This window comes from Ostrea edulis, chromosome 5, assembly GCF_947568905.1.
Source record: "Ostrea edulis chromosome 5, xbOstEdul1.1, whole genome shotgun sequence".
Lineage (NCBI taxonomy): Eukaryota > Metazoa > Mollusca > Bivalvia > Ostreida > Ostreidae > Ostrea > Ostrea edulis.
This window is the reverse complement of record NC_079168.1, coordinates 58,201,371-58,228,529: the sequence shown is the minus strand read 5'-3', so window position 1 is coordinate 58,228,529 and position 27,159 is coordinate 58,201,371. Positions and strand designations below refer to the sequence as shown.

General features: G+C 33.9%; 1 protein-coding gene across 2 annotated transcripts; it reads left to right on the top strand.

Moving 5' to 3' along the window:
- Window positions 1-639: 639 nt before the first annotated feature.
- LOC125652419 (cyclic AMP receptor-like protein A) lies at window positions 640-27,159 on the top strand. Of its 2 annotated transcripts, XM_048881616.2 has the most exons (3): window positions 640-1,790; window positions 3,704-4,233; window positions 24,266-27,159. In XM_048881616.2, exons 1-3 carry the CDS (start codon window positions 1,743-1,745, stop codon window positions 24,696-24,698), a joined length of 1,011 nt encoding a protein of 336 aa, XP_048737573.1. In that variant the 5' UTR covers window positions 640-1,742; the 3' UTR covers window positions 24,699-27,159. The 2 variants fall into 2 exon arrangements, 1 of the variants encoding a protein (XP_048737573.1); XR_008802923.1 differs by lacking the exons at window positions 640-1,790; window positions 3,704-4,233 and adding an exon at window positions 21,804-21,979 and having other exon boundaries at window positions 24,266-24,404.

Here is a 27,159-nt window from a genome sequence, read left to right as displayed (position 1 = left end):
CTCCAGTGTTCTGTGGAGTGTATCGACATGCAAAAGCTTCCTACAGCGCACCACAGGAAATGCAGATAGATTAAATCTTGTTGAGAAGCTGTTGTTTATATTTTGTGAAGTTGTAGACCTCTATACTGATCCTAAATACAAGTACAGAATGTAAATTGTTCTTTCTAAATAACTTACAACTTTGTTTTGTTCAGAAGTGGAGTAGGGTTCCTAAATTCATTTAAAGGGCATCTATGTAATTCAAACTGAAATAATTCGTGGAAAGTTGAAGATTTATCTCAGGAGATTACTTTTAAATCAATAGAATGAAAAGTAAGAATATAATAAGCAGCGTCTCAGGTGTGGCAAGCCGTTTTACTATTGTTTGAAATACAAGATACATCATAAAAATATCTTCATACCTCTCATGTCAAAGAGATGCATCTTACCATCAAGCTTAATATCATAACAAGATTATATCAATCTAAAGATACAGCTCTTTTGAAATAAGGATCTTTTCAAACGGGAGATATTGATAAAGAGATATAATAAAACTATTGATAAAATAAAAAACAATATCAATATAGATATTAATAGAGAAAGATGTTAATAAAGATAACTAATCGGTACATGTAGGATATCTTTCTTCTCTATGTATATATCGATATATGGTTTCACAAAAGAAATACATTGTAGACATCGTTAAATCAGAAACAGTATCATTCAGAAGTTCTACAGAGTTAAACCAAAATTGCACCAATTACTTAAAGCATACATGTATCAAATTTTAAATGGGCATGTAAACTGTTTTATATTTGTGCATACACTAGGAGTGAGGTTTAATTTAAACAGATCCTGTTCATAGTCCAGGAAGTAATTCCTCCAGATGAAGATGACGTAGTGGTTGCTGTTTTCCCGCCATTTTTGATGAGTTGAACACCAATAAGGTGTCTCGTATTTAATTCATCTCTGACATCTACACAGATGATAATTTACTCTTTTTAACGGTTTTCAAATTCAAATGTTTATTAAAGATGTCTTTTTGAGACGAGACGGAGATTTATTTTTTTTTTAAAAAGAAGGAAATACCATTTAAATAGAAAATTATTCAAGTGTATTTTTCTTATTCAACAGTTCATGTTTTTCCCGCTTTGATTATTATATAAATACATCATCAATGATATTGGTTCACATCCCATGAAATTATGAAGAATGCCTCTGCTATTTACACTGGACTGAGTTATATTGCAATAATGAATTCGTAGTGTGCGACAAGTTTCGTAACGGATTCGATATGCTAATGAGAAAAATCTTCGGACACAAAAGACTTGCAATTGTTTAGAACAATGCTGTTACAACTTATATAAGAAACATTGACGCAAGCTCCAAAGAACGACCACAAATAATTTGTTTCATTTCACCGACTAATTCATTTCATCATCTATTGCCACGTAAAATTTTTATCCCCTATTGTCTTCTCATCTTACTCTCCCTCCAGAGCCATGATTTGAATGAATTGGAATATGCGCTACATGCTGATGCTTGTCCGGGTAGCGCAGAGGTAGCGCTCTCTCTTCTCACCGCTGAGACCCGAGTTCGATCCCCGTGATCGGCAGTGGTTGTATATGAGAGGGTATGGCGGTCGCCCACTCGGATACGTGAGTTTCTTCCCACATAAATGACCCCCTAGCGCAAACATCAGTGCATCAAATGTCCACATTGGAAATAAGCTTTCGAGCTTTCATGGGTTATCCTTGGTATTTATGTATATACGTATGTTGTATTTATATGTATGTATATACCGAATAAACATTTATTTATTTATCAATAATTATCATTAATCATGGCCTTGATGAGAAGACGATTTTCCCATATATTACCATGTAAAACTTTGATTCCTTATTGAAGCCCCATTGTACACTCCGGGGTCATAATTTTAACAAACTTAAATATGTACTACATGTGGAAGCTTGCATATTAATACGACTAATCGTGACACCAGTGCTGTAAAGAAACGATTTCTAAAGATCTCTCCTTACGTATTCAAATATAAAACTTTGTCCCTCAGTTGTGAACCCATCATACTTTCTGAACAATGTGAATCTATACTATATGAGAATGCTTGTAAATCAATATGACCCCTGCTGTTCTGTTGAAGATCGAATATATAATGTAAAACACGACTTATGCATGTTTGCTTAAGCGCTATCTTGTACTATTTCATGTCTTAAAATTGAATTAAACACGCATTTGTTAAATGCTGACCTAAGAAAGGGTAAACATACATAATTTCATGAAAATTTTGAATAAAAATCTGTAAAAATACAGAAGGTAGATCAGGATTTATTTGAATCTGTCCTTGTTTTAGATGATGCCGAACACATTAAAGTACAATAATGTTATCTCGGACGAACATGGAAAGGATTCTATTTGGTCAGGATTGGATGAAACAATGCTTTAAACCCTGTTTCCATTGTGAAAAATAAGCAAAATACATTTTTGTTACGAATCATTAATACTATTAAAATATTTGTTATAAAAGATGTATTTCTCTTCATTTAAGAGAAACATGTCTTTTATAATAAGTATTTTCAATAGTTTTAATGAAAAGATATGTTTCTCTTCATTTAATTCCCGTGGGAGAAAGTTTCCCAGTTCACTTTCAGAAGGTCGATGGTCTCTTCCCAGGTACATTGTATCTGGGTTCTCTCTTCCACCATCAAAAACTGGGCGCCACCAAATACCTGAAAAACTGTTGAGTGTGGCGGAAAACATCAAATCAATCAATTCCCGTAGGGATCCGGGTTAGAATAGGTCCTCAGTACCCCTTGCTTGTCGTAAGAGGCGACTAAATAGGGTGGTCCTTCAGATGAGACCGCAAAAACAGCAGGTGTGGCACGATAAAGATCCCTCCCTGCTGAAGGCCGTAAGCGCCGAACATAGGCCTAAATTTTGCAGCCCTTCACCGGCAATGGTGACGTCTCCATGTGAGTGAAAAATTCTCGAGAGGGACGTTAAACAACATTCAACTAACCAACCAACCTTTTATTCAAATATACATATAACATACATGTATTAATCCGTACAAATGCATAGTCTTTTAAAACTTGCATGTCATACAACCGACCGCCTCGGTAACATTATAGTATACACAACTGTTGTGAAATACGTTTGAATTACGAAACGTCATATATAAATAGAAAATGTTGGATGTTACTTTCATCATAGAAAACGCGAACAATTTATTCTGTGAGATATTTCTACATGTCATCAAAACACACACCGTATTCCTGCCATTTATTTGTTGTATTGATATGTACATCCTGCACGTGCATTAATTAATCACTTTACAGATTACCAAGAGAAATCTTTAGGACAAAGTAATTTACATATGTAGATCTCCCACTTATATCACTTGGCATAAACCCGCTGCAAACAAACAAAGTTAATAGAAAAGGAGCTGAATTTTTAAGTATTTTGCAAGAACTTTTTTCAATATACACTACTGGCGGCCGTAATGATTTATTTTTTAAGACTCATTGCTTATCGAAAAACTTGAAATATTTCATTTATCATTATTTATAAGCGGATTTCATTTGAAAATTTCCAATCGTAATGCAAAATATGTAGATACCCGAACCATCCAATCTCGAGTTAATAATCGATAGCTGTTCCGCTGTATAAATAGTGAAGAATTCATCTTAGAGGAAGAGACAGATCCGACACAATGGCAAACCTAAGTGCAGCTAGCGACGAAAAGCATGATGGATATGACCTCGACGTCTATGGGGTAGGAACGTATTTGTTTTACTCCCTACACATTCCAGCTCTCATCTGCATCACTTGTAGCTTTATATCAGCTGTTGTCGTGCTGATATTGTCTTTCAAGACCAATAGCTTCCGAATGTTCTTCAGATGGACAAAGAGTGAACGTTTTGTTGTTTACCTTGCAGTCTGTGATGGCTCCTTTAATCTGGCTCATTTTACTGACCATTTTCACATTCTTGTCACCAGAGACCATGTATATCCTAAACCTCTTTGCCAGTTCTATGGTCTGATGCTGGCTGAGTTTATAACGGCACAGAATCTTATGGTTAACGTTGTAGCAATTAACGCGTTTCTGCTGATGTACTTCAATCGTAATATGGACTTTGGGTCAAAGGACTACCGACTACTTCTGTGGACGTTCGGGATACCTCTGCTTGGGTCATCAGTAGCCGCGCTGTTTGGGCAGTTGGGACCAAATGGGTCATTGTAAGTTAAAAAGGTTTATAACTTTAAATGTTTAGTTAATGTTTCTTTTTCATTAGAATTCATACCCCCCGGAATTGGAGGTCGGTGGTATATTTGTTTTATTCTCTCTCTCTCTCATTACTTTCTCTCTCTCTCTCTCTCTCTCTCTCTCTCTCTCTCTCTCTCTCTCTCTCTCTCTCTGTTCGTTTGAACTTAACTTTGAACTCTACTATGAGATACTTCGTATACAGTGGTATTAAATGTCAGAGTTAAATATTTATTCCGGTTGTAGTTGAAAGTAAGTTGTTAAAATCAAATTTGTCACTGTAGTCTTGACCGCGGTTGAAAACAATGTCTTACATGTATATCATTTTAATCTAATTTTTATTTTGAATTTCATTTTTCGATAAGGACGACCATTATGAAAAGTAGAATATTATACTTTTTATTTATCATTGAATATTTGATAAATGTATCCGAACAACGCTTGGTTGGAGCATCAGTGTAAGACTACTAGTATTACTTGAAAACTGCATCCTGGTTTGTTTTTTATCTACGTAACTCAAAATCTACAGCTGGAAATAAAAGTCGTTAATGGTTAAGTTCATATCTATTTATATTAGTGCATATGAAAGGTTCATATTCATATTATTTGAGAATTAATTATTTGTATATGAATTTTAATGTCAGGATGAGGATTGAAACGGTCATAATTGACCTGAGAGATTCGGGATGTTTACTAGAATACACAGGATATTCGTGTTGTGTTACGGTGATAGCGACACCATTTCAGGACAATATTCGCAATTTTAAAAATAGAGTCATATGATGAGGATATAATTTGATTGTACATCGTATAATTATCCTCTTAGTTCTATCCACGGAAGGAGGCGCTATGCAGTCTCCATCTGGACGCTCCTATTCAGTCAAAACGAAAATGTTGGGTTAATTGCACTTAATTCAGGTTTTTGACTTCTCCATAACAATTTTACCAATTTCAACATAATAAGATAGAAAGTATCAGGTTGAAATAAATTCCAAAAGATACATGCGCAGATTCATAAGTTTTCCCCAGGGGAGTGAGTTCTAAAACTCCCCTTGCAATATTTTCCACAGGGGTCCAACTTATATTGGTGACTAACACTTACGTATTTCACAACTGGTATGCATAAAAATATGCAAATGTATTTATTTTCTACCAAGCTGAAGTGGAGTGGACCCTCTGTCCCACATCCTCATGCGCACCCGACATAGAAATAACCATGGAAATAAAAAAAAATCAATTGAAAGAAAATCTCTGTGGTGTAATGAAATTCTTTTTAAATCTCTATTTAATAGCAAGATGATATCCTTAACTTTTAGCTAGTAATCCCTTTATAGCATTGGTGTATTTTCCAAAGAGCATGTTAGAACAGTAAACTCTTTAACACAATAATTAAATATTTCAAATTTCGCATATTGTAAATAAATGTAGATTCGTTTGTTACTTTTAAATTTTTTTTTTATCGATAGTGATAAAGATCTTTTAAAAGATATTTTACCATTTGTGATTCTTGATAGGATGGCTTTTCTATATATTTTTGGGGGTTGAAACTTGGACTTCTTTAACTTGTCGCCCGTCCTATATTTAAAAGTTATTTTAAAAAAATCTTCATTCCCAAGAAAAAGTTTTTACCCCATATTGTGCCCCAACCTAACCCCAAACGGTCACTACATAACCGAATTCAATTCACATAACGTGGGAGTGTCTCATTTTCAATATGACCTTGATGTTCTGGAGTAGAAAACTTCTTAAATGATTTTCTTCTTGTATACATGCATTTAGTAAACAATCATCCATCCAACACCAGGATTAATGATTTGAAGAAAAAAATTGAATCAAAACACTTAGGTACGTTATGATTTAGTGAAAAAAAAATCAATTTCCTGTATATTTCCATATAAAACTTTTACCCTCCATTCTCTGAACAGACTTCATTTTGAACACCTGAAGATGCTTGTGTATGAATATAACTAATCATTTCTGTTATTGAGATGAGATTTTTAGAGGTGTTCCCTACACACGCATAATCTCATGTAAAACCTTGATCCCCTGTTGTGACCCCACTCTACTCTTGGGACCACAGTTTGAATAAACTTGAATCTGCACTACCTGCGGATGCTTGTATATCATACCCCTGCAGTGCTCAAGAAGATTTTTTTCTATCTATTCCGATGTAAAACTTTGATCTCGTATTGAAGTCCCACCCTACCCACGGGGACCATGATCTGAACAAACTTGAATCTACACTATGACAAGGAGTTTTCATATTTTAACTTTTTGGTGCAATGGTTCTTGAGAAGCTTTTTAAAATATCAATCCCGGTTTAACAGATACCTCCTGAAAATAGTATATATATATATATATATATATATATATATATATATATATGATTATTGTAATATTGACTTATTTCACTGTTTAGCACACACACACACACACACACACACACACACACACACACACACATATATATATATATATATATAATTATTGTAGTGTTGACTAATTTCACTGTTTAGTACATGTATATATATATATATATATAGTGTAGTGTTGACTTATATGACTGTTTAGACGTAACGTACACGTGACTGGGAATGTAAATGCAAGAACCGGTACCGGTATTCGTCACGATTGTATTACAAATGTACAAACGTCAATTTAGATAAGGATGTATCAAACTCTATTTCACCAATATATAATTACGCTGATGAAACAGAATACTGTTAAAGATCAGGAAAGGATATGTTTGTAAATACACTTCGAAGAAAAGTAATTACTCTTTGTAAATGACATACACCCACAGGACTCTAATGGAAATATTTTTTTTATAACTCTCGTGGCACAAGCCTCATAGAATACGTTTTAGTTGATAGGTGTCTGTTTTAAAGAATACTGAGTTGTTAATGTTTTCTCCGACCATTCACCAGCGTCATTTAGACCTGTTAGTAAGTACATCAGAGAGGACAAGATTTTTGATCAATTGAAATTGACGGTTTTGTTATAAAGATCTTTAATGAATACGTTGATTAAAAAGATATTTACACAGGATATACTCTGCATTTAATTAAACTTCGACTCCCAAAATTATGTTTGTCAACACGCTTGTCATAGCCAGGAAAAAACGTGCGGAGGTGAGAATACCAAGATTTCTAAAAACAAGAGATGTTTGACCATGCGACCTAAAAATCAATAGGGGTGATCTACTCCTTATGTTGTACCAGTGTACCTAGTTTGGTGTCAATCAAGCAAATAATTCTTAAAATATAGGAGACAATATATTACTATGTCCACTTTAACCCTTGACCTTTGACCATGTGACCTCAAAATCAATAGGAGTCATCTTCTCCTGAAGATGTACCAGTGTACTAAGTTTGATGTCTGTCAAGCAAAGGGTTCTCAAGATAGTGGGCGGACAGTACATTCCTATGTCCAGAGTAGATTGACCATTGATCTTAAAAACAATAGGGGTCCTCTTCTACTCATAACCAACCCACATATGAATATCATTTCGATCAAGTGAATGACCCTCAATATATTGAGCGGACAACATGTGGTCTACCGACCGACCGACAGGTGCAAAGCAATATGCCCCTCTTCTTTGAAGGGGACATAAAAAAAAAAGTACAATGACGTCGCGCACGCTGTTGGTGTCAAAACGTATTATATAGCATTATGGTAGCATTTACGCTGTTTTATAGAAATGAAAACACTTTACTACACAGTGTTTTTTTTTGTTGTTTTTTTTTTTTTTTTTTTTTTTTTTTTTTTGGAGGGGGGGGGGAGTTCAAACTACCACCCCTCCTTTTGAATTGGGACCATAGCGACATTTTCTTCATATTGGAAAAAAATCATTCATAGTCAATTAAAACGGTAATTATATATAAGTACTTCGTTACTAGCTTGAAAATACGGATGTATATTTAATTGCTGTTATAAAATTTAGAAATTCATTTCAAAATTAAGGATTATCTCCCTCATGCATAGCTCCTATCCTTGGACGAATTTGGCTCCACTTGTTTGGCACGCTGTTTTTGGCTATATTTAGATCTAAAACTTCATAGTTATTTCGGATTTCAAACATTTCGGTTGAGCATCACTGAAGAGACATTATTTGTCGAAATGCGCATCTGGTGCATCAAAATTGGTATCGTATAAGTTTTACATATAAAAGATGCATAAAATAACCAAATAACAACAAAACATTTTGTTTGAGGTTTATTTCGGATCTGATTTAAAATCACAAAATAAATCATTATTTAGCATTAAATATGTACGTGTGAGGAAGTCACACCTTGTATAATTATTATTTACTTATTCAAAGAAATACTTATTGTCCAATTTTAAAAATAAATTAATTTACAGCATTTGTACCCATAATCTTGTAAATATCATATGAATAATCAAGTTTCCAGAATGTCTCTCCTGTTTGTATTTTTCGGATTTTAGTAAAATCCTGTATTGTTGACCACTTCCTTTAAAAACATGGAGGAAAAAATCAATATCAGCAATATTTGACTTTTCCTTTTCAATTTGAATACCTAGCAGAGTAGCTCAGTAGGTTAGCATAACGATTGGAGAACTGGAGGTCGCAGGTTCGAGTCCAGCAGGAGTTTTAAAAAAAATTTCAGACTATCTTTTACTAAAACTGTATTTTTTGACAAAATAAAGTAAATTTGAAAATTTTCAACTTCAAAATATTGTTGTACATATCCTCCACTTTTCATCCATATAAAATTTCTCTGGTGTAGCATACCTCCTTAAGCTTATATGGATACCTCCATTGTTTTACATATTCTTTACAACCTTTTGCATATGCAGTAGTTTGGAGAATAAAACTGAAGAAAAAAACATATTTACTCTTTGTCAGCAATATACGGTAACTTTTTGTTTAAAATGGCCTGATTTCCCTAGATTGGAAATTGGGAAACACATATTTATTTATATATTTATCAATCTATCGTGGCCGAGAGGTTAGAGCGTTCGCCCCGCATGCGGAAGGCCCGGGGTTCGAATCCCTGCCGCGACACACCTAAGTCGTTAAAACAGGCAGTGATAGTTCCAGATGTGAATGTCACGGGTCCTCGGAGAAGGACTTTAAAAACGGATGACACGTGTCACAGTGGGTGTGGCACGTTAAAGAACTCTCACTGCTCAATGGCCGTAATCAATTGAGCAGACAATATCCCACTCTTACGCATTGGCCTAAATTTGAAACCCTTCACCGGTCTTGATGACGTCTCCATATGAGTGAAAAATTATCGAGTGAGACGTTAAGCAAGATACAAACAATCTATCTCTGGGGGAAAATAGCAAATTTTGTAAGGGGAAACAATCGAATATCGGTGGCAAAAAAAATCACTGCTACACGACAATTTTACAATCTATCCATTACTATCAATCAATACATCTTATTAAAATGTGAATTATTAAATGTATTAGGTTGGATATTCTGATATTTTCGTAAATATTGCATGTAGATAGGTAAGGACAGTATTGCACACACTTTGTCAAAATGTTAATAGCTTTCTTAAAACTAATAATACAAACAAACAAATAATCTGCAAAGTAATTAAGATTGTGATGATGATAATATAAATTATTAAAATTGTGATGACACAGAATCCGGACGCTGTAGACGCTGATTCACGATGGAGGTGTTGATAAGCCTTAACGTTAGGAGACCATGTCCATGGTACATTTTGTAGGGCCATTGGGATATTTGAGAGAATTCTAAAATATTTATTCAAAATTTATCAATCAAATATCTAAATATTTTTTGTACTAAAATCGTGTTCATGCCAATTCAAAGGGATAAAAAAAAAAAATACACAGAACGTGTGGGACACATTGTCAGGGAGTTTTTATCATTTGCTGAGGAAACAGAGGGAAAACATAAAATGTTCACTCAAATCTACTGTTGATAAACCCTGGTTCAACAAGCATTCTGAGAGTTTTGCATGGCAATACGTAGTCCCCTACCGGTCGCAAAAATTACTGTCCCACAACAATATTCAAAGTCCATCATGTGGGTTATTGTAATGGGGAAAGTGGAAGAACCAGATAGGAATGGTTGGAAATCAACAACTATTCAGATACAAAGACTAGACCAGGAAAAAAGACTTTTATGATTACGTTTATGTCTTTAATCAAGTTAATGAACTGTGAAATGTAGGTGGTCATGAATAATTTAGCTAATTTGTTTTATTACTATGCTAGAAGTTTTAATGAGTGTAGTACTCTTATCTACAGAAATAAGAAATTTGGATGTAATTCGTGCTATTTTTCTAAGACCAAGAGCTATAATTTAGTGAATAAAGTGCACCGCCACGGCACATGATACGCCCGTCACATATTGTTAACAGTATAGATTAAACCCATTAAAACATTTTTTTTATATCACCTTAATTAAATGTCACAGTGACCTTAAAGTAGAATGCGACATACCTTCTACCTAAGATGCATTAGTTGACCAATTTTGGTGATTCTAGGTCTAATAGTTTTCAAGTTATGAGCCGGACAAGTTTTTGCCATATATGGCCATATCTTCTTAATGAAAAGTCACAGTGACCTGGTTTTAATGTGCGACACACCTTCTACCCAAGATGTATCTACAGACAAAGTTTGATGATTCTAGGCCTTGTAGTATTTAAGTTACGGGTCGGACACGAAAAAGCTAACAGACGGACGGACAGACGGATATCTTCTTAATGAAAAGTCACAGTGACCTGGTTTTAATGTGCGACACACCTTCTACCTAAGATGTATCTACAGACAAAGTTTGATGATTCTAGGCCTTGTAGTATTTAAGTTACGGGTCGGACACGAAAAAGCTAACCACCCCAACTTTCCGTCCTCAATATGGAGGTTTACTCCGGTGCTATGCAATCTTTTTATATAGGCTTTTAATCATTTGGGTTGGCCTTATTTGTTCGCCATCTTTTTGCTCTGGGTTTGTTTTGATGAATTTTTATTTGTCATCTTATAGCGTAGCATTATTTAAGTTATTTTGTCTTCTTTGGGGGAAATCAGACTTTGAGTAATTTAGCTTTGCAGGTACTTTCATGTAGAATGTATTATCTGATTTCCCCCAAAATCTTATGTTGAAGATTTCTTTCGTCATTTGGTATTGTAATAAATGACAAATTTTCAATCTCAATCATTCTTTGTTCAGATTTTTATGACAGCAAAAACGAGCTATGGTGAGCAGAGTTTGGGTAATAGAAGCTGATAAACATAAAAGCTAACAGACGGACGGACATGAACGCCATACCATAATACGGGACATCTTAAGACGGGCGTATAAAAATCAGCGGACCCAAACGAAATTCGTTTTTGATCTGTAATTTGTTATGGCAAAGCAATGTACCAAATATCAAATGAATATCTGCAAGCACAACAAAAGAAAAGGTCCGGAAAACTGATAATTCATGCTATAGTACAAGAGTCATAACTAAGTGAAAAATCAACGGACCGAGACGAAATTCGAACTTGATCTGTAACTTGTTATGGCAAAGTAATGTACCAAATATCAAATGAATATCTGCAAGAACAGAGAAAAAAAGTGTGAAAATCTTATCTGACGGATGGAGTGCAAACCTAAAGTCGCCCTCAACTTCGTCAGTAGGGGACTAATAAGAAATGTAAATTATCATATAATTAGTATGCTTATAAAATAATTGAAAGAAGAATGTTTGATATTGAACTCGATTAAATGCATTTTGTATCAACAACTTATTCATAATATTTTATACAATATCATTTAACAAAGCCGATAAATCATGTATGTAACAATGTAAAGGAATTAAAGTATTTACAGTAGTTAGCAACAGAAATATGCGTGTAGTGATCTTCATAATATTTACATGTACCCTCTATGTGTATAACATATATATGTATTATTTGTATCATAACTATAATTAGTAGTAGTAGTATTTATGCATTTTTTACTCTCCCTTATACAGATTTATGCTAGAAATAAGCTCTATGAAAGCTAATACGGAAGTAAACAGTATTTAGCTATCCAGAGCATGGTTTGTTGTATAAACAGTCATCAATCACTGAACTTTAACCGAAAATTTAATCTTCGCGTTAACCAAAATATTAAAATGTCAATATGTTATCATTCAGGTCAATTTCTATTTCCTTTTTACCTGGGTTTAAAGATTATCGAGACATTATATTTGTTAGTTTTATATATAACTACCTTTTTCTCATCAAATAATATACATACCAGTAAAAGAAACCGTGTAGAATGAATCGCCTGATTACTCCTTGTTGCATTTAACGCTATTGTTTAATAGTGAGATATTTTATACAATTTGAGGACAATCAAACGTGTTTTATAAATGTCTAAAATTGGTCTCTGTAACTCGAGATTGTTGCAAGTTCCTAATGCACGTGGGAATCCAGGTTAGAATAACTTCTCGGTACCCCTTGCTTGTCGTAAGAGGCGACTAAATGGGGCGGCGGTCCTTCGGACAAGACCGCCAGAACTGATGTCCCGTGTCACAGCAGGTATGGCACGATAAAGATACTATGTGTTGGCACAATAACGAATCATCCCTGAAACGCCCTTGAGTGCCAAGCTTAGGTAAAAATGTGTGGTACTTCATCTACAGCTGGTGTCATCTCTACACCAGTGAATGAGATGTCAACCTAAATAGAAACAAAACAAATGATTGATTGATTGTATCGAGAATTTTACACTCATATGGAGACGCCACCACTGCCGGTGAAGGGCTGCAAAATTTAGGCCTATGATCGGTGCTTACGGCCATTGAGCAGGGAGGGCTATTTATCGTGCCACACCTGCTCTGAAAGGGACCTCAGTTTTTACGGTTTCGTCCAAAGGAATGCGCCATTTAGTCGCCGCTGACGACAAGCAAGGGGTACTGAGGACCTAGACACTTGTGTAAACAAATGAACAAGGCGTGATTGTAAGACACTCGTTTACGCCCCCGAGCGTGGCTAAGTTCTTGAACCTTGATCAATTTTGGCCGGGACCTATCACTGTGAATGACGATTTTAGCTTGTCCTTATCAATGTGAATGTCGCAAACAAAAAAGGTAGAATGATAAACAGATTTTCTAAGGGGCACAAAAAACTGCATGATTTTATTTTGTATGCAAAACAACTGCAACTTTCTTCATAAATCGATAATCATAACAAGATAGGGAAATTACTTGTCATTCATAGACGAATGAAAATGTAACAAAATATTCCCTTCCGTATGATAAAGGTTTTTGTGCACCATTCATTTTACTGATAATATACTATAAATTATCGGATAGGGAAATTAAAGCTGTATGGTCTGATTTTATTAGGGTTTTTTTTCGAAGTGTACAGAATTACATAATGCAACTGAATTCGTTGTAAACATTGACTTTCACAAATTCCATGCTTGAAAATATTTGCATGTAAAAGAAAACAGTGAAAAGATTATTTAAAAAGTAAATATAGCGGGAACCCCAAAAAATGCTTACCGCTCGTGGTGGAAACTCATGCGCATGCGCATCATATTCTATTCATATAGTGTCACATGGACACCAGTATATAAACGAATCATATCCTGTTAATTCTGCTATCTCAACCTTTTTCTTACTTTGTTGTTTAAACATGGTCAGTTATTTTAGGACTGGAGTCCTTTCTCGTGGATTCCAAGCCATGTCTGCTATGCGTTTATGAATAGCTCCATGTGCACAGGGGTAATCCCAACACGACGTACATAAGTCAGACACTACTGTTTGAATAAAGGTTCGAAAGAGCGTAAAACAACGAAGATAATTAAACATTATTAAGAAGTATTTGATATTTTTATTTCTCTTTAACAAAACCACGAAACACTTATGGCACGGTATTGTAGTAACTAAAATACACAGATAAAGACCACCGATAAACTTAAAGGGGCATGGACATGATTTGAACTGAAATTTTCCAAATTTAATTTTCTGATTTTAATTTTTAGAATTCTTAACTAAGGTATATCTAATGGTCAGCTAAAAGTTGAATGGCAGTTTTCAAGATACAGGGGAAATACAGAGCTCATAATTCTTTGTTATGTAAACAAGGCTCGTGCCATGTTTTTGTTTACATGGGTTCAATATACTAGTAAAAGTTTCGTTCAAAACAGATTATTTTCAATTTCCAAGTTAATCACGAACACGATTAAATAGTTTCCAGTATTTGGCACATCTCATTTAAACATGCTATTTCTATCTAGCAATCTACATGTATATTTAAACAAAAATGAGAGAATTGCGAGTGCTGTATCTCACTTGCACCTCAAAAACTGATATTCAAATTTTGGTTGACCATTAAAAATACGTTAGTTAAGTATTGTAAATAATAGCAAGAGGGCCACAGGCCTTATCGTTCACCTGAATACTAGTGAAAAGGTATCACTACTTCCACAGGCCTTATCGGTCACCTGAATACTAGTGAAAAGGTATCACTACTTCCATGGGCTTTGAAATCTAGAAAAAAATTCCTGTTCTGAATATCTAAGCTAAATTCTAATGTTCAGCAACAGTATAAAACAAGATGTGTTCTTAAAAGTTCACTGCCCTCAAAAGTGCATACACTGATGAAAGGATTTACATAATACATAGATGTATTAACATTAAAACATCAAAAGATATTACTAATTTGGACCCATAAGTCAAAACCTTGGGTTGTGAAATACGCCATTTTTTGTACATTCTTTTCTGCTATTCCTAAGTATGCATTTAGATTTTATACAGTATCAGCAAACTTACACATAAATACTATATACTAAGTTTAGCCCCACCCTGGGGTCAGAACCCCTACTCTTGGGATCATCAAATTTACAGTTTTGGTAAAAGACTACCTGCTATTCTAAATATCCATTTAGTATCAATAACATTAAAAATGTGTATACATGTATTCTATAGTCAACAAAGAGAAAGTTTTGAACATCTATTGTATGAATGTGAACTAGTTCAAATATTTATAAGGAATGTGTATGGATGAATCAGTAACATGTTTTCTTTTGATGTTGTAACTTGTAAAAGAATATATTCGTGGATGTGTTGAGAATGAAATTTGTAACATTAATTACCACCTTGAATATTATATGTATTGTTGTAGATGTCAGAACGAAACGCTTGTGTTAGATAACTTTAATCTGTATTTGTCTATAATATAGAATTGAAATTAGCTATAAGAAACAACTATGATTTTTTTTTTTTTTAAAAAGATGTGTTTTTTAAACACAAATGCCCCCGATAATGGTCAATTCCAAAGATGGCCAAGGTCACAAGGACAAATATCTTGGTACCAGTAGAAAGATCTTGTCATGCTCATATATGAAAGCTCTAATATTTACCATTTAGAAGTTATAACCAATGTCAATTTTTTTTAAAAGTAGGTCGAATGTCAAGATCAAAAGGTTTTGAACCCATGGAAAGGTTTTGTCACAAGGAATACTCACGTGGAATATCAAAGCTCTAGCACTTACTGTTATTAGCAAGGTTAAAGTTTTAGATAGACTGACAGGGGCATAAAATGGAAGTTATTTGGGAACTTTTAAATCTGTGATGCTATATGTCTAGACATTGTTATATTGTGAAGTACATAATGTAGTAAATTGCATGCTGTTATTATATGACTATCCTTTAAATCTTGGTCTGAAAACTGACTTTTGTGTAAGGAGCTAGAGTATTGCGACACATTCTTCCCTTACCGTCTCCTTTCTTCTTTTATTTGTGAGTGCTTGTTGTATGGATACTGTTAAATTTACTTACCTATAAAAATACCTCATATCCACGAGTTAGATTGGAATGTAGGAGTTTGTAAAATCCTAACCTAATAAATGCCGATAAACAACACTTACAAACAATCTAAAACCAAAGTCACCCGGTTAAATCAGGTGAAATAATGTACGACATGTCGTACAGCCTCAGTAATACGTACCTGCGATAATATAACGGGGGTTTGACAAACTTTGTCAAAAGTCGGTCCAAACAGCTTTAAATAAAACTTTATGGACATTGATGTCACAACAAACTGTTCCCTCCGTGTTGTGATGAGGACATGTAATCAAGAATATTTACATTTATTAGTTTTATCTGTTTCATATATCAATGACGCATAAAGCAGTACATACAGATAACACGATGCCAAACCACGGGTTGTCGAAACATTGAAAACGAAATGTCAATTTTCCTTCATTTGTCGTTTTACGAAAATATACATGTTGTTTATTTAAAAAAAAAAAAAAAGCTATCTGTAAATTTTCGCGTCGTAAATACATTTCAGTAAATCATCACACGAATCCAAAGGAAACAAAATTTGGACTTTACCACCAATCAAAACAATCATGTGACCATTGTCCGTGCTGTTCCATTTAGTGTCCTCACTTTACGTAGTACGGTTGTAAATGTGTAAATTATACAATGAAGATGTCAGATTTTTGGACGTGAAATAGCATTTTACGCGGTATTTTTCAGTATACATAGAGCGCAGGTTACTTCATATCCAAGCCATAGTTTTGTCATGCCAGTGCACTTGCGGATAACGATTTTGTTAGCTCTGCACAGAAATTTCAAGTGACAAATAATGGGGGGGGGGGGGGGGGGGGGGGGGGTGATCACTGATGCGACAAACGATCTAATTTCATGTCATTTTATCACGTCTCGATATTCTTGAGTGAAAAATTCTCTGTTGAGACATTAAACAATATAAAATCAATCAATCATTTCATTATACATTACCATGATTATATTGTAAAATTTTACCCTCTCCCTCACTGTCATTGGATATTGGTTGGTTAAATTAACACTGAAATATAATTAATGGACATTTGCAAGTTAAATTCCACTCTTACTATTGACTGGTACAGTTTTGCATGCTCTCTATAAATTCTGTCCCAATAACATTGAAATTTTAACTCGTCAAATGTTAATCTGTAGTATAGTAGCACCACAGTTTGGTTGAAGTCTCTGGTTCTGAGAGGGATTAGGTCCATGGTGTCAGCTATGGTCGATGCAAATAACTGTGAACATTAGAGGCAGGTTACAGTGCATGTAAACATCTCTCTAGAATAGAATACTATAGTAAATTTTATATAGTCTTTGAATATTTTCAGTCTTACGGGGACCAAATATTCATATTCAAATAGTCCTTCATTTTCTCTAACAAATATCTCATACCTTCAATATTGGCAGGCGTCTGACATTGCACAGACGTTGTTTAAAAGCAGATGGCGCATCTAGAATCTAAATGAAAGTCGTTTGATGTGCCCTGACTCTCCATCAACATCATTTACTGTAACAGAAATGATATGTAATCTCATTGTAGAGGGATCGATTATTATATATGTATACAGTATATCTTCTGTACTTCTCTAATTATATATGTATATAGTTTATCTTCTGTACTTCTCTTATTATATATGTATATACTGTACTTCTCTTATTATATATGTATATAGTTTATCTTCTGTACTTCTCTTATTATATATGTATATACTGTACTTCTCTAATTATATATGTATATAGTTTATCTTCTGTACTTCTCTTATTATATATATATATATATATATAGTTTATCTTCTGTACTTCTTTTATTATATATGTATATACTGTACTTCTCTTATTATATATGTATATAGTTTATCTTCTGTACTTCTCTAATTATATATGTATATAGTTTATCTTCTGTACTTCTCTTATTATATATGTATATAGTTTATCTTCTGTACTTCTCTAATTATATATGTATATAGTTTATCTTCTGTACTTCTCTTATTATATATATATATATACTGTACTTCTCTTATTATATATGTATATAGTTTATCTTCTGTACTTCTCTTATTATATATGTATATACTGTACTTCTCTAATTATATATGTATATAGTTTATCTTCTGTACTTCTCTTATTATATATATATATATACTGTACTTCTCTTATTATATATGTATATAGTTTATCTTCTGTACTTCTCTTATTATATATATATATATACTGTACTTCTCTTATTATATATGTATATAGTTTATCTTCTGTACTTCTCTTATTATATATATATATATATATATATAGTTTATCTTCTGTACTTCTCTTATTATATATGTATATACTGTACTTCTCTAATTATATATGTATATAGTTTATCTTCTGTACTTCTCTTATTATATATATATATATATATATATAGTTTATCTTCTGTACTTCTCTTATTATATATGTATATACTGTACTTCTCTTATTATATATATATATAGTTTATCTTCTGTACTTCTCTTATTATATATATATAGTTTATCTTCTGTACTACTTTTATTATATATGTATATAGTTTATCTTCTGTACTTCTCTTATTATATATGTATATAGTTTATCTTCTGTACTTCTCTTATTATATATGTATATAGTATATATTCTGTACTTCTTTTATTATATATGTATATACTGTACTTCTCTTATTATATATGTATATACTGTACTTCTCTTATTATATATATATATATATATATATATATATATATATAGTTTATCTTCTGTACTTCTTTTATTATATATGTATATACTGTACTTCTCTTATTATATATGTATATAGTTTAACTTCTGTACTTCTCTTATTATATATGTATATAGTTGATCTTCTCTACTTCTCTTATTATATATATATATATATATATATAGTTTAACTTCTGTACTTCTCGGTATCTCCTCTTATTTGTCCCTCTATTTATCATGATAATGCTTGATTCCTGTAATCTTCTTTTGTTCTTTAACATGATTGTGACGCCTCTCGAATACCAAGTCTTGAATTACCTTGGTTTTTATTGACTTTGTTCTCTTGCATGTTTAATTTTTACGACTGAATAACCAAACATGGCTTAATTAGTGAGATATGCTAATTTAGAATTCTAATAAGGAAATACTTTCGTGAGTTAAGAAGCTTGTAACGATTTTTCAACGCTGAAAATATTTCCTCTTTTCCACAAAATTATCCATCCTTTAAATCGGTAAGCCTTGCCGAACTTCAAAGATCGCAATTACACCAAAAACTTAATTAATGTTAACATCCATGGAATTTTTTTTTTTTTACATTTATCAAAGCCTATCGTTATTAGTTACATATAAATTCCCGCTAAGTAAATTATACACTGAATTAAAATTTGAATTATATATCGAAGAAAAAAAAAAAAAAAAAAAAGATCACAGGCGAGTGTCTTCTGAATTCAAAATTTTCCATAAAAAGTATTCCCATCTGAGTATATTTAATCTACGAGAAAATTAGATTTTAAACTGCAACAAAAAATCACGTTTCCTTTCCGTCTTAGATGAAGTTAGGAAGTTTTCATGTCAAAACATACCTAATTGAAATCGCATAAGACATTTATACGGTGCAAAACTATAAAATGAATCAAAGCACTGTTATAATATATTATACGCATAGAGGAAGTAAAAAAGATTGTCGAATTGTATTCAATAGGTCACGAAATGGAATATGTGTTTAGTTACGGTGTTATTATCAAAGAAAAAAACCATGTGTTTAGTTACGGAGTTATTATCAAAGAAAAAAACCCATGCGTTTAGTTACGGTGTTATTATCAAAGACAAAAAACATGTTTTAGTTACGGTGTTATTATCAAAGACAAAAAAAAAAACCCATGTGTTTAGTTACGGAGTTATTATCAAAGAAAAAAAAACCCCATGCGTTTAGTTACGGAGTTATCCAAGACAAAAAACATGTTTTAGTTACGGAGTTATTATCAAAGAAAAAACCCATGTGTTTAGTTACGGAGTTATTATCAAAGAAAAACTCCCATGTGTTTAGTTACGGAGTTATTATCAAAGAAAAAAACCCATGTGTTTAGCTACGGTGTTATTATTAAAGGCAAAAAACATGTTTTAGTTACGGTGTTATTATCAAAGAAAAAACCCATGTGTTTAGTTACGGAGTTATTATCAAAGAAAAAAACCCATGTGTTTAGTTACGGAGTTATTATCAAAGAAAAAACCCCATGTGTTTAGTTACGGAGTTATTATCAAAGAAAAAACCCATGTGTTTAGTTACGGAGTTATTATCAAAGACAAAAAACCATGTGTTTAGTTACGGTGTTATTATCAAAGGCAAAAAAAACCCCATGTGTTTAGTTACGGTGTTATTATCAAAGACAAAAACCCATGTGTTTAGTTACGGAGTTATTATCAAAGGCAAAAAAAAAACCATGTGTTTAGTTACGGAGTTATTATCAAAGACAAAATAATGATCTACACAGGGGCAAAACGAACTTGGGCGCACGCAAAATTGACAGACTGGTAAATTTATTGGCGTTAATAGTCACGACTGCTCATAACTGGTGCAAGTACATGTACAAATAGGAAAACCATTGCCCGAAGTAAACCCTGGGATCAGATGTTCACCCAGGAAAAGCTTAAATAAATGAATTGAATAAAAAAAAATCCAAGTGTGCTCTACTGGAAAACTGAATATCCGTCACTAGACTATGCAGCCACTGCATAGACCCAAACTGGCCTCCCCAAACAGTTATTGCCATAGGATAGAAATTACTAATGAAAAATGAACCTTCATAATAGACTAGGGCAATCATCTCCAAACGCACACAGAACAATTGTAAAACTGTGAAGAATTTGGTATGTTAACCGATTATAGTTTAAAACTTTCTCCATCAACGAACATCCCAGATAAACATGTAACAAACATCTACAAAAGGGAGCCAGCAATTTTGCTTTCAGTGGGCATTCCTAAGCTGAATAAGTGATCACGTCCTCAGTTAGTGAACACCAAAACTACAATAATGTATGAATCTATTATAATGTAGATACAAAAAGGAGCCCGCAACAATATGCTTGATGGGCACCCCTGAACAAAAAGTGCCCACGTCATCAATCACTGAACACCACTGTTCTTTTGTATAACTAACCAACGTTTAACGCCCTGCTCAAGAATTTTTCACTCATATGAAGACATCACTATTGCCGTTGATTTACCGCAAATTCAAGGCCTATGCTCGGCACTTACAGCCTTTCAGCGGGGAGGGATCTTAAACGTGCCACACCTTTTATGACACGGAACCTCGGTTTCTTCGGTCTCATTCGAAGGACCGCCCTATTTAATCGCCTTTTACGACAAGCAAGGGGTACTGAGGATCTATTTTAACCCGGATCCCCACGGTAAAGTCACATTGGTGTTTAGGCATCCATATGTTGTGCTAATTCATGTCCACATATGTCGAGACTATGAGAAATTTTTCATGGGAATAAAGATTGAAAAGTAATATTAGCAGGGTAAAGGTGACTCAGGTGAGCAATGTGGCCTATGGACCTCATGTGTGGTTTGGTTCATTTCCGTTATTTGTGTGGTTAGGTGCATTTCCGTTATTTGTGTGGTTAGGTGCATTTCCGTTATTTGTGTGGTTAGGTGCATTTGCTTAGTTTTATGTTTGACATCGTTTCTCCGTACACTACTGCTTAAAATAGATTTAATAGTGAAGTCACAAAATTAAGGTTCCGACACACAGTTTATGTTACAAAACAGATATATTAAATGAGGAATATTTTAGAAAGTCTAACAAAAGCTATTCTAAAGTTGATATAAATGAAGATTTTATTTCCCTGAAAGGAAAAAAAAGCATGTGGAAATAACTTTCGATTAAAAGGCAATGACACCTCGGAACAGTGTGACTACGATTCATTACACTAATTGTCATCTGAAAGGAGAAGGGTAAGCGACTTTTTGTTTAAATACAGAGTTTACTCGTGTGTGAAATTTACCCCGATTTGGAAGTAAACCCAACTTTGTAACTTTTAAGACTGTGTACCAATCTTTCCACACCTTTGGAATCTAACTTTATAAGCTAGACCTTAATAGAGTAGTATAATGTTTACATAATTATGATGGTCGTGACTGCGTTTTATACTGGAACTTAGAGGACAAAACACAATACCAACAGTCCTAATTTGTACGTGTTCCTGTTTTGACAATTACATTACACAATGTTCTTTATTTCTATGAATATGATTTGTTGCGAGATTTGTACGTACAAATATTGAGACAAACCAAACTACTTAACACCCCTTATTTTTTAATTGGAGAGATAATACACTTATTTACCTACAAAGTAATAAAAGCGATATAAGTGTTTTGTTGTAAAATCTAATGCAACAGTTTCCTTCAATCGTTTGTCGTGATTTTCCTGACACGCAAACATCGATTATCTCCTACAGTACGTGAAACAAGAAATTATTTTTTCACTTGTTTTTTCTTCTTCTATTGGTAACTCTTGTATAAGAGGCCTTAAGTCGATAAATGTATCAGGGGATGCTTTAGATTTGCAAATCATACCAAGAGCAGAGAAACAACCAAGTGAGGAAATGAATAACTTGCATAACGTACTAAAGCAGCTCGAGAATAAGAACGTTTTGTCATGACTTTTGATATTATTTCATTAAAGTCCCAGTACAGAACACAGCCACTATGATGTGTGTTTTGACGACTCATATCGTGCATCGTATTTACATGAACAGTATCTACTATAGCAATATTTATTTATGAATTCTACTATGTTTATTGCAAAGATCAAAGGAATACCACGGTCATTATTCTACGATACACCTTCATACGTATTAACTGATTATGAGAAAATTGATTCACATCTTGCTTGCTCTTCGACTGATAATTCAATTTTATAATCATAAAAATAAATCAATATTTGTTGTAAAACAAATTCATAAATGACTGAATAATAAATATCATTTAGTATGAACCAATCGTCTGCACTCTAAGTACGATAAACATGTAAATATGGCGATGCACAGACACGTTTTTCTTCAACTGTATTCAATTGAAATAATCTGTTAACACCAAACTAAATACTTGAAATAATCTTTTTCAAAATAGATGTAGAATACCGCTACCATGCAAGGTGAAGATAATGAACAGTGATCAATCTCATAACTCCTATAAGCAATACAAATAGATAGTTGGGCAAACACGGACCCCTGGACACAACAGAGGTGGGACCAGGTGCCTAGGAGGAGTAAGCATCCCCCTATATCCTGATCAGGTAAACGGAGTTACCCGCAGTCAAAATCAGTGTGCCAAGAACGGCTTAATAATCGGTATGAAACACGTCAGACAGCATTTGACCCAATGCGAGGTTGTATTGACGAACTAGATCGTTATAACGACCATAGAATTTGCAAAATACTGACTTCAATCGAGACTGTTGAAACCCCTGTACCATCAACTTGTTTGTCAGTAGCTTACCTCGATTTAAAAACTGACTATACGCAGAACAAGCTCTTGCATATCGAATCAGTTGAGATATATAAACACCATATGCAGGTGATAATGGAATATTGCTACATAAATATGGGAAGTTGAGGATGGAGAACCTGAAATCATCCCTTTTGTCATACAGTTGAGTTGTCAGTTTGCCGTTAATGTCTACTTTCAATAAAATATCTAAGTAGAAAGCAGAAGTGGACGACTCTGTGGTGTCCTTTATTTCGAGCTCACAGGGATATATCAAATCGACATATGAATGAAAGTTATTATTGTTAATAGACAAAACGTCATTGATATATCTAAATGTCGAATTGAAGGCCCCAGGGAGAGATTTTTTCTTCTCACATAGAATTTTTTAAATAAATTCTGCTTAATATGAATATAGAATCAGGTCATCTCACTTTTTTGCGTAAGCAAAAAATGTAGGCCGTTTCGGAAATTGCCATAGTGACCTAATTCGTAGGTATGTAGGAAAACGATCGGCTGTATATTTCTGAAGCCGTAGTAGACTGTAAAAAAGTTTTTGTTTTCGTGTATGTTGCAGGATATAACCTCCGAGGTCGAGAAATGTTGTTTTGAAATACCCCGGCTTTTATATTTCAAAACATGTCTCGACCTCAGAGGTTATCCTACAACATGCACTAAAACGCGATCATTATTTCTTAGGTGAACTATAACATTATCAACATATGATATATTCATGTCTATATTTTTTTTCAGCTGCTATTTTGACGGAGTGAACGGAAACACGGCCAACTTTTTCTTCACCACCGTCCCTCTCTGCATCATCCTCGTGATGAATACGACGCTGTACATCCTCATATTCCAAAAGCTCACCATCGAAACGAAACGTCTGCGCAAAAGTATCGGGACGCAGAGTAAAACCATGACAGCTAATCACAACGCAGCGCGTTCGATGTCGCTGTTTGTCTTGGCATTCATCATGCAGTGGTGGGCAATGGCTGTCTATGGTGTTTGGGCATTCGTCAATCCGGATGGAGTCCCTACGGCCGTTTTCCATTTTGTCACGACCTTCTCTAACATCGGAGGCATATTGAATCTTGTTGTCTTCATCATCATCAGGAAGAGGTTTTTAATGAATGTCAACCCTAGCGAAACTACGAAACACACTAACATGCCATCAACTAGATAACTTTATTTTGGCCACACGAGTCACTAGCATGACCACTATTTGAAGATATTTTTCCAACAATTTCGTAAACCAGTATTGCTCTACGTGTAGTTTGTATAGAGAAATGTTATCATCTGTTCTAGGACAAACCAGTATTACTCCACATGTAGTTTGTATAGAGAAATGTGATCATCTGTTCTAGGACAAACCGTTCATTGATTTAATCGTATTCGTTCTACGTATGTGAAACATCATTCATTGAGTAGTCTTACTTTCACCAATGGTTGTGTTGGCCTAGTGGTTTGAATGTTCTGTTAGGTTCGATTCTCGACCCCGGCACCGCGTCAAACATGAAACCATGGGTAGCGACTGTTTCTTAGTTAAGCGCCCGGCATTAGAAAGTGAGGTTGACCTTGAAATAGAGGTGCCGTTTCAAGGTAGGCATTGGAACGATATAGAATCCTCACTGGTGCGCCATGGATAGGTTTTACTCAGCAACTGAGATATTTTTCAGTATTATACAGATATGCATAGGTCAAAAGTTGAGGCAATCAACCACAGCTGGTGACGTCTCTATAAGAATGATTTTTTTTCCGAAAATGACGTAAAAAACAAGCACGCACGCACACATCCTTCAACATGCAATGAAGTTGGACGGAGAACATTTTCATCCACATTCTTCTGTTTGCTCAAACTTGTAAATTTTTGTTAGTTTAGAAACTATGGTAAGGCTAAGTTCATTTTACATGTGATTTGAAACTTGTTTAGTTTCATAGGAAACCAGGATTGATCCCACAGAACTAGGAACTAAACGTTGGTGAGCAATAAGTCCTCCACCAAATCAGCACTGGGTCAGAGGTCAGAGAAATGGAAATTTACGGGAAAGCTTGCTGAAATAGTGTAGATTCAAGTCTCTTCAAATCATGACCCTGGTAGGCTGTGGTCACAGAATGGGGATCGAAGTTTTACCTGCTGATATTTAGGAAAATTCTTTAAAAATCTTCTCAAGAGTCACTGGGCCAAAAAAGTTGAAATTTACATGAAATCTTCCTGATATAGAGTATATTCTAGTTTGATGAAACCATGGGGCCACAATAGGGAATCAAAATTTTTATGCCATTTTACAGAAAAAAATTATCAAGAATCATTGGGCCAGAAAAGTTGAAATTTATGAAAGCTTCCTGACATAGATAGGTGGTTTAAAGGGCAGGGAGAAGGCTAAAATAGACTATATGCCTGCTGCCCAATCCCATTTACTTATTAGATCTAGTGAATAAAATATTGTTTAAATAAAAAAAATAGAGTAAATTAAAGTTTATTCAAATCATGGTCCCCGGGGATAGTATGGACCCACAATAGGGGGTATTTTATATGGAAATATGCAGGAAATTATTTAAACAATTGTTAAAACAAATTCTTTTCAAAAGCAGCAGGACCACACTACATCAAAAGCAAATGCTCGCAAGTTATGTGGATTATATGCTCCTGCATGCTTTGTCCTGTCTGTCTGTCTGAAACTTTAACATTGTTAATTTCTGAGTGGTAAGTGATAGGGATTCCATATGTACATTCCTCGTGGCATGATCTTTTCTATGATACGACTGATATGGAGACGTTCTATGATACAAAAGTTTTAATCTTATGACATTGACCTTGGAGTTTGACCTACTTTAAAGAAATTCAACCTATTCAATATCTCCTGTACTATTTAAGGTAGGGCTTTCATAATTTGGATGGTAAGGCCTTACATGTCATACGAAACCTTTGAACTTATGGTCTTGGCCTTGGAGTTTGACTCAAATTTCAAAACTTAACCTTACTCATATCATTTAATCAGTGAATGATATTAATTCTCTCATATGTCATATTTACATTCCTTGTGACAATATCCTTTTTCGTATTAAAGTTTCTAACCTTTAGACCTTGAAGTTTAACCTACTTTTAAAATACTCTGACCAATATCTCCTGAACCATTTAAGGTATAAATATCATATTTTATGCACTTTTTATTACAAGTTCTTTCATTTCATACCATGATATGTGCATTGGCCTTTTAAGATTGGAGTTTGACTTGCTTTTAAGGAAATGTAACTTATTTAATATCTCCTCAACTATTGAAGGAAATGCTTTCATAATTTTTATATAAATGTTTGACCTTGTCAGTATGACCTACTTTTTAAAAAAATATTACCTATTCAATATCTTATATTTTGTATAGAGATTTCTTATGGCAAAACTACATTACAACCATGATCTATGTGACCTTGATCTTCTCTCATGATAGCAAAGTCATGCATGTTGTGTGAATTCATGTTCAATTATGTCAGGACCTTTTGAAATTTTTCATGGGAATAAAGATTGAAAAAATATCTTTTAAAATTCACAACAGTTATTGTTCACGCTTTTGTTGATCAGAATTAAAGGTCATTTGTCTTTTTCTCGGTGTTTGTGGTGTTTTATCCAACTCCACAAAAAATACCGT